We start from the raw sequence: 9,331 nt of genomic DNA on the forward strand, positions 1-9,331 counted from the left end.
ACACATCTTTGTCATTAGATTTTAAACTGCTCATTACATTTAGTATCAATATGAGTTTCATTTTCTGTATTCTGTACTTTATTTTTGTTAGCTTTTCTGTACTTCATTTTTGTTAGCTTGGACAATGGCAAATCTTAAATCATATCAAAACTCAGCAGTAAACTTTCTTACCATTATAAAATGAGATACACACTTAAAATGAAACTATTTCAATTGGTAAATCATACTGGTTTACTATTAGCCATAAATTACCACAACTCATCTCATCAGCTTCTTTAATTACCATGAAAACCTAACAAATATAAATACATTCCTCTGTGTTTTATTTAGCATATTGAAAAATGAGAATCTGAACAGGTCCAAGAGAATAAAGAACAAACTCTAACTACTGTTACTTTCTTTGGATTCTTCCTTTCAGAACAAACCAGATTCTCTGATTCACAAATAATAAATGGAGTGTCTCCATATAAGCAAAGATGAACAACCCTGAAACTGATTAGGTTTGTGGACTGTTGTTATACAGGTAGTTCTAGACCAGTGGTTCTCAACCTGTGGGTCGGGACCCCATTTGGGGTCGATCGACCATTTCACGGGGGTCGCCAAGCAAGGCTGTCCACCATTTTTTTTGTCCGCCATTTTTTTTGTCCGCCATTTTTTCCCCCTTTTCCGGCGGGTGCCTTACCTCCCTTGAGCTGGGCCAGCTGGTGGTCAGCCTGCTCCGTCTCTGCTGCTTGCCAGCTACGCCTCGGCCGGCGCAGGGGGCGGAACCACGCATGCACGGTGCTCCCGGGCAGGGAAAGTCCTCGACTTACAACCGGTTTAGTCCTCGACGTACGACCGGTTTAGTCCTCGACTTATGACCGGTTGGGGTCACGGCATTAAAAAGGTTGAGAACCACTGTTCTAGACTTAAAACCATTTGTTTAGTGGCCATTTAAAGTTACAACGGCATTGAAAAAAATGACTTGTGATCATTTTTCATAGTGCAACATCCCCATGGTCATGTGATCAAAATTTGAATGCTTGGCAACTGATTCATATTTATGATGGTTGCAATGTCCCAGTGTTACCTTTTGCAACCTTTTGCCCAAGCAAACTCAATGGGGAAGCTAGATTTGCTTAACAACTGTGTGCAGTGATTTAACAACTGTGACAAGATAGGTCGTAAAATGGGGCAAAACTCACTTAATAAATGTCTTGCTTAGCAACAGAAATTTTGGGCTCAATTGTGGCTGTACGTTGAGGACTACCTGTACACATGAATATGAACACATATTTATTTATATACATTCACATACATTATAGTATCCTTGCTGGACTCGCTAAAGGGGCAGCGGGAGCCTCAATCTCCTTCTCCTTCTAAACTTCCTGGTAAGACTTTACTGGTAGAGAGAATGATGAGATTTTCTATCTCCTCCAGGATCCTGAATAAACTCCTCAGAAGGAAGCTATCCTGTGGTTTGCTTTCTGATCAGCCCCTGTTCAGATGTTCAACATTCTTCTGGAGACTGCTTATTTGATTGAGGGAAGATCTGGTCCCCTGCACCACAGTGCTTCCCACCAGACCACTGTGAATTTTTTTGCAGGCTGCTAAAGGGCACATATTATTGCACTAAATATGGACTAAAAGGGTACAAGTAGAGAAAGTTAGAAATGAAACAATGGGACAGAACCAATGCCAGAGCCATTGTCAGACTTTAGGTATAAGAGAAAAAGCCTGCATTTTGAAAGACCTCATTGGTCTATTTTGAAAATATCTTTAATCACAAAATCTGAACATGCTAATGTGGAAAGTGGAGATACAGGTGTCCTTGACTTACAACCATTTGTTTAGTGACCATTCAAAGTTACAATGGCACTGAAAAAATGGCTTATGACCAGTTGTGGTCATTCAAGGATGTTAATAAGGTTCGAGAAGGCAGCATTTTCAATATTAAGCAAAATTCAAGAACACGGAGGGCACAATCTCAAACTTACAGGAGGGAAGTTCAAAAGTAATGTTAGAAAGTATTACTTCACAGAAAGAGTAGTGGAAGCTTGGAATCAACAGAGGTGGTGGGTCAATCATCAGTAACTGAGTTTAAATATGCATGGGATAAACCATCATCCAACAAAAAAATTTTTAAAAAAAAACTTCAAAGGGCAGACTCAATGGACCACTAGGTCTTTTTTTTTACCATTAGGTTTCTATGTTTCTAGTTTTCACATGATCAAAATTTGGGCGCTTGGCAAGTGGCATGTATTTATGATAGCTATCCTGTCCCAGGGTCATATGATCACCATTTGTAACCTTCCCAGCTGGCTTCCTACAAGAAAAGTCAATGGGGGAGGCCAGATTTGCTTAATGACTGCATGATTCACTTAACTGCCGTGATTTGCTTAACAACTGTGGCCAAAAAAAAGAGGTCTAAATGGGACAAAATTCACTTAAAATCTGCCTTGCTTAGCAACAGAAATTTTGGGCTCAACTGTGATTAGTAAATTGAGGACTACCTGTATGGAGTGCAAATTTACTTAATATGTAACAGAAATTGCTCTTGAGAATGAACTCGTCAGGCAACAAACTTATTCGTGTAAAATTATTCTCAGCATTTCATCACAGTACAAGATGTAGCTCTGAGCAATATTCATATTTCCTGATTCTGCAGGCTAATCTTGTCCTCGGGCCAAGTGGCTCCATTTACATGAGAGCCACACCTCTCTTTTCTTCTCACCATGCAGTACTCCAGGGAAGACTAAATTGCCTGCACTCCCACACTTCGACCAAATCTTTCTGACTTGAAATATAGTTCAATTCTGAAGCACAGATAAAGGAGGAGTTTTCCCATCTTCTCAAGAGTAAACTCCAGTTCTAATTATTTTTATCTGTCAGTTCTCTAACCACTGCCAAAGCAACAAAATTATCCAGCAATTAAACTAAGTAGAACTTTTAAGTAAATATCTTAAGTCTTTTTAATAATTATAGAAACTCAGCATTATACTGTAACCTCCCACAAAGAAGCTTTTCAATAAATCATAAAAATATTATAATATTGGCAGGGTTTTTTTCTTCTTCTATTCAATTATGCCCAATTTTTTAAGATTGCCTGGACAAGTCCCTGTAATTTTGCTGGTAAGGTTTTTCAGAAGTGGTTTGCCATTGCTTACTTCCTAGGGCTGAGAGAAAGTGACTGGCTCAAGGTCATCCAGCTGGCTTTGTGCATAAAGCAGACTAGAACTCGGTATCATCCAGTTTTGAAACTGATAATAATAATAATGATAAAGTTGGAAGGGACCTTAGAGGTCATCTAGTCCAACCCCCTGCTCAGGCAAGGAAACCCTATACCATTTCGGACAGATGGCTGTCCAGTTTCTTCTTAAAAACTTCCAGTGTTGGTGCGTTCACCGCTTCTGGAGGCAGGTTGTTCCACTGGTTAATTGTTCTAACTGTCAGGAAGTTTCTCCTTAGTTCTAGGTTGCTTCTCTCTTTGGTTAGTTTCCATCCGTTGCTTCTTGTTCTGCCTTCAGGCGCTTTGGAAAATAGCTTGACACCCTCTTCTTTGTGGCAGCCCCTGAGATATTGGAACACTGCTATCATGTCCCCCCTCATCCTTCTCTTCGTTAAACTAGATATACCCAATTCCAGCAACCGTTCCTTATATGTTTTATATGATGTCTTACCCATTATACCAAACTGGCTCTCATTTGGCAGTTACCTATATATTATTTTTTAAAAAATATTTTATTACATTCCAAAGTAGCCGTAATAGTCACCCGATCTGCACTCTCTCATGATTTTTCTGATAGCCTTCTTATTCACACTCACTAATAACAATCCATTCAGTTCTGCTTTCATGGCTTTTTATATCACAATTAGGCAATGTTATGCACTGGAATTTACTTGAAAATATTATTCAAGTTTTTGTATTACTTTTTTCTGTTATATACAATGTGTCCATACAATATCTAGGTCAAAGGGACCAATCATCATGCCATGCAAACAGTTAAAGCCAATCAGTGTATGCATATGTTATAGGCCAGTGGTGCCAGAGGCGGCACTCAGAGCCCTCTCTGCGGGCACGCGCGCTGTCGCCACAGTCCTAGGCCTTCAGCTGGGTGATATAAAACCTTTTCGCTTTAGGCCTCCGCCACTGTGTACAAAAAAAAAGGTTCAATCAGTCAATCTCAACTTCTCGCGGAAAAAAAAAAATCTTGCAAAGTTGGAATTGATTGATTGAAGTTACCACCGCAGCCACGCCCACCCAATGGGCCACACCCAGCCAATGGGCCACACCCACCCAGCACCCAACGATGCATAAGTGGGTTTTGGGGTGCAGTTTGGGCACTCGGTCTCTAAAAGGTTCGCCATCACTGTTATAGGCATTAGAAGAGATTACTTTAGGCCAGTGTTTCTAAATCTTGACAATTTTAAGGCATGTGGACTTCAACTCCCAAAATTCCACAGCCAGCATTGCTGGCTGTGGAATTCTGGGAGTTGAAGTCCACATGCCTTAAAATTGTCAAGGTTGAGAAACACTGCTTTAGGCCAAACTAATGGGCTACATAGTGAGTGAAATGGATTGGAGGAGATAAAGTTCCCCAAATTCCCACCTTTTTAGCCATCCTTATGACAGCTAACTCTGCATTACTAATTGTTCAACATTTGAGTAGGGTAGTTAAAATAATTACAAATATCTAGAATAATATCATTATCTGAGATCACTTGGCTAAACTTTCTTTGGAAATATTTGTTCAAAGAGTGAACTGGTATTCTGTAAAAAGATAGCAACAATTTGTTTGTGGCTAAATAGATGCCTCTTCTCAGACAGAAGAGAAGACACACCTAAGGCTAGAACTAAGAGACAAGAAAGAAAAGATATGTGATTACTGTTATTGGCAGTAAACCAAAGTATACTAATACAGGTGAAACTATGCGTCATGCTCCCAAAAGTTCCTGATTCTCAACATACAGTTTATTGCTGAGCTCCCACATTAAACTATTACAACTGGAAAAGCAAACAAAACAAAACAAGAAACAAAAAAAAACACCCCAAACTTTTCTCACCTATACAATCACTTTAGTAGAATACCTTTTATCATAGGTAACAGAATCCACAGGGACAGTTCCATTTAGTTTCATGAGTACATAATGAAACTTGTTAGCTATAGATATATATGTATATAAAACAATATGTTTTGCATACAACATATAGAGATATAGTTTGTATATACAGTATACTGTACATACGTATATGTATACATACTTACAATGTATACTTATATATATAAAATTATCATACATACAGTATATATAATTGATGCCCAAATGTAGTGAAAATAGTATCATGAACTACTCCATGCCAACAAGAACCTAAAGTTAAAGCAAGTGTGTCAGCTGTAACTATGATGATGGCATTTGTTTTATCTCCAGAAAATGTTTTCAAATAAGAATGCACTGAATGTGGCACAATCAAGAGGTTCTCCAGAAGTTGGACAGATCTACATTGGATACGTTCTCTTATATATCCTGAATCCAAGTATTTTAAATATTTTAAATAAGATCTTATAATAGCTCTACATTTAGCCTTTCAAGGAGCATTAAGATGAAATGTTCTTTCATTATTCATTTCTTGAAAAAATATTTCACGTAAAGAAATTGGGGTATTTGTATTTCATTACAAATACAAACTTACCTTGCAATCTGGTTAACAAAAGGTCTCAGTTCTAAAGGGTCATAGGCACGAGCAAAAGCCCAACATACGTAGCAAGCAGAATCTCGTACATTGGAGCCAACACTGCAAGCTCCCCGTTTTTCATCGAAAGTTAGTCCTTTCAAAATCACAGGAACAACTGGAAGTTTTAAAAGAAGACGTATTAAGAAACAGTCACAGAACCTGATTTTGTGAAAATACACACTGTGTTGAACTCTTTTTTTACCAACTATTCAATTTTGGATGTAAATAAAGATTTTATGTTTTAAAGATCCAATGGTGTGACTTCAGGATCGCGATTCCTTTGCACTGCAAGCCTTTCTATTCACAGGATATCAGTGACTACTAAATCCTTATGCTACATTATATATTTTATATCAACCAAACATAGTTTAGATATATAGCAGTTGCTACGGAATAATGGAACATGTAAATGACTGCCAAATTTCTGAATACCATTGGTTAAATATCATGTGATGCAAAAGATTGTCTCAAATGTCTCTTGACACAAATCAACTGAGGTGCTTGTTTTTATGCACCCCACCAATCTATATTGCCCTCAATCCTCTAGAGCAGAGTTTTGAAGGAACAGACTACAAGTTTAAGACAAATCCTTTTTGTTATGTTGATAAGATTAAACAAAGAAGCAGTCTTTTTTGTTTTGGTTGATAACATTTTTGTGTCGCAGGCCACAATGGAACTGAGTAAGCACATGGAGGATGTTATGGAGGCCTGCTTCCTTATTTATAATGTAGCTTTTACGATTAATATAATGAATCACCAAACACCATTATCCAGAAAACAAAGGGATGAGGTTGCTTCCTAGTAGTCCAAGATATTCAAGCAGCTTCATCTTTCTATGATAGATCCACATGTTTTCAAATAAAATTCTGAGTCGTAATTATCTATATTTTTTATTTTCTAAGAATTGCAGATGATCCCATTACATAAAATAATACATAAGTTCCTGGTGAGCTGTTCTTAACAAATAGGGTAGATACAAAATGTCCTGAGCTTGAAACTGTGTTTATAATTTCAACTTTAGAACAAAACACCCTGTAATCTTCGGCAAAACACTATGAGGCACTTTTCCCGAATTGTTTTATAATGCCCACCACTGGTTGATAGTTTTGTATTGTTTCTAACCCAAATCAGAGTCTGTCTGCACCCCAGCAAAATAACTTCTGAAAACTGAACAGAATAGGACCAAAAACTGAGGGTAGGGAGGGAGACAAGGATGGATGGATGGATGGATGGACGGATAAATGAATGAATGAATGTTGAAGCTGCTTATAAACAGAATCTCCCCCTCCCAAAAAATTGCCAATATAGTTGTGGCAAATAAAACACAGTACTATGGGACAGCTGTTTAGACTATTCATGACTGCTTCCTTCTAAGCCCCTCCCCCTTCCCTATTTCAGAGCTGAGTGTATTGAAGCCATTGTAGATAATCACTTTAGATAATGCTGCTATGCTATTGAACTTTCAGGACGTTAAATGAAAAAAATGTTCCTTTTGTTCTTTTTTCATAGGCTTATAAATGTGAAAACTATATACAGTACACATGAATTAGGAAGAAGCCTCCAGCTGTCAGTCAGAGATAGTATATTTGCTATTGTTTATGAGATGTATTGTACTGGATCTATTCTTGCTTCCTAGCTGTATTTATTTCTATGACTGTAGGCAAGCTAAAAATATGTTGAATTGCTGTTTCTACAAATTTTGATTATAAATATTATATAAAAACATTTTTAAGGCTCAATTTCTGACTAAACAACCAATCCTTCAGCAGGCTGCATTGTATGAAACATCAAACAGAGATTTCCATTTCACCTATTTTGGTTGCCTTAAGATGAAAAATGAGGAAATAAGGAACTTAATATGAACTTAATTCCTATGGCAGAACAATGATATTGTTTTGACTTTTATTCTCTTGGAACACAAAAAGCTTAAAGAGGATTCCACAGAACAGTAGGAGTGGAAATGTTTTGTTTCAAGCTCAGAAGACAACTTCGATTTGTTTCATGAGCATCCTTCTTAACTAGGGCCTGTTCTTTGGAACTCTCTTATCATTTTGCATAATCACAACCAATATTTCAAATGGTAGCCCAAGAAAATGAGGATCCCACAGATAAAGGTAGTTGCTTATTCGATGAGTCAAATGATTCTTAAAAATAACAACTGAAAATAAAGTGGGAGCATATTTTAGTTTCAAAAACTATAATGAGCAACAGATAAATATATTCTCCAAAATTAAAAACCTTTCCATTATATTAGGGGGGGAAAGTTTTAACAATTCATTAGCCATCCTGCAGCTTCTTTTTTTCTTCTTCTTCTTTTCAGCTGAAGACATTTGCGAATTAAATCTTTCACACAGTTCTAATGGTATACTGCCAAAGTCTACAAATACACATGTTTCTTTAAAAGGCTTCCTCTTGGCATCTTCCAGTGGGGTCTTATAGTTTAAACACTATGCTTATTGAACTGCAATTTAAACAATTGAACTGCAATTTAAACAACCTACAGTAACAACAATCTGAAGGGGAAAGAGTCCCTTAATTTTTGCATATTCCTCACTTGGACATAATTTGCCATCCAAATCTCACTGGACGAGTAAATATAGGAGGGCAGAGCTGGGGAGGGCAGAGATATATGCATTTCACATAGCACATGTTTAGAAATAAATACAGCCCTGAAAAGAGTTCCACTCTCTCTGTTTTCATTAGAAATTCTGTGGTTTAACAATTAAAAGACTGAAGACTTGCATTCTTTCAATTTCAATACTTGAAACAAAGGAGATAACTTAAAACATAATACATGCAAAGCACCTTAACAGGTAAAATAATTTTATGAATTATTACTATTATTAATATTAATCTTTCTGCTTTAATAGTTCTATCTTATCAAGCCCTAGCATTCTTGTGGTGGCCCGTATTATATCTGTAGCAGTGTTTAGAATATCTTGTAACATAAATTATGAGAAAATCATAATTTATAAAGATACTTTGAAGACTGAAGGGAAAACAAAATTGAAATAAGAGTTGGGAAAACAGGGTATTGGCTTAATAAGGTGACTTCAATTGCAAATAAAACTGAGACATGAACTGGATAGAAAAGATGTAATCTAGAACTATTGTTAGTAGATATAATATTAGAAAAATATGATGGAGAACTATATACTTAATACTGTATGTATGTTATATGTATTAATAGCAGAAAGAATTGCATCTGTTTAGTGTTTGAAAAGTGAAGAGTACCATTTGAAGAAGGGATTAAGAAAATACCAGAATGTATAGAAACTGACAGAGCGATATTGAAGAACAAAGAAAAAGAAGACACAGAATAATTTTAAAATGTATTATTAACTAAAAAATGAACCCAGACAACACATTGTTTACTAAGCACCTATGATTTGTAAAAATAGAAAATCAATAAAACTTTATATCACCGAGACCTGGTTGGGCACGGAAGGGGGAGTGCCCCTCGTTGACATCTGCCCGCCAGGTTTCCAGGTATTCCATCAGCCAAGGACCCGGGGTAGGGGCGGTGGGGTAGCGGTCATTATAAGGGAGAATCTATGTCCGAGGGAGACCACTGTGCCTCAGATAGACGGTGGAGAGTCCCTCCTTGTGAAGTGGGGG

At 37.1% G+C, this 9,331-nt stretch overlaps 1 protein-coding gene across 1 annotated transcript in view; it reads right to left on the minus strand.

The window, feature by feature from the left end:
• Positions 1-9,331, minus strand: part of TBCD (tubulin folding cofactor D) — a 152,298-nt gene that overhangs the window by 71,737 nt on the left and 71,230 nt on the right. The window contains exon 15 of the mRNA XM_015810193.1: positions 5,672-5,828. Coding sequence (XP_015665679.1) covers positions 5,672-5,828 — 157 coding nt within the window. The remainder of the gene's footprint in view (positions 1-5,671; positions 5,829-9,331) is intronic.

Source organism: Protobothrops mucrosquamatus, unplaced genomic scaffold, assembly GCF_001527695.2.
Source record: "Protobothrops mucrosquamatus isolate PMUCROS unplaced genomic scaffold, P.Mucros_1.0 scaffold_36, whole genome shotgun sequence".
Taxonomy (NCBI): domain Eukaryota; kingdom Metazoa; phylum Chordata; class Lepidosauria; order Squamata; family Viperidae; genus Protobothrops; species Protobothrops mucrosquamatus.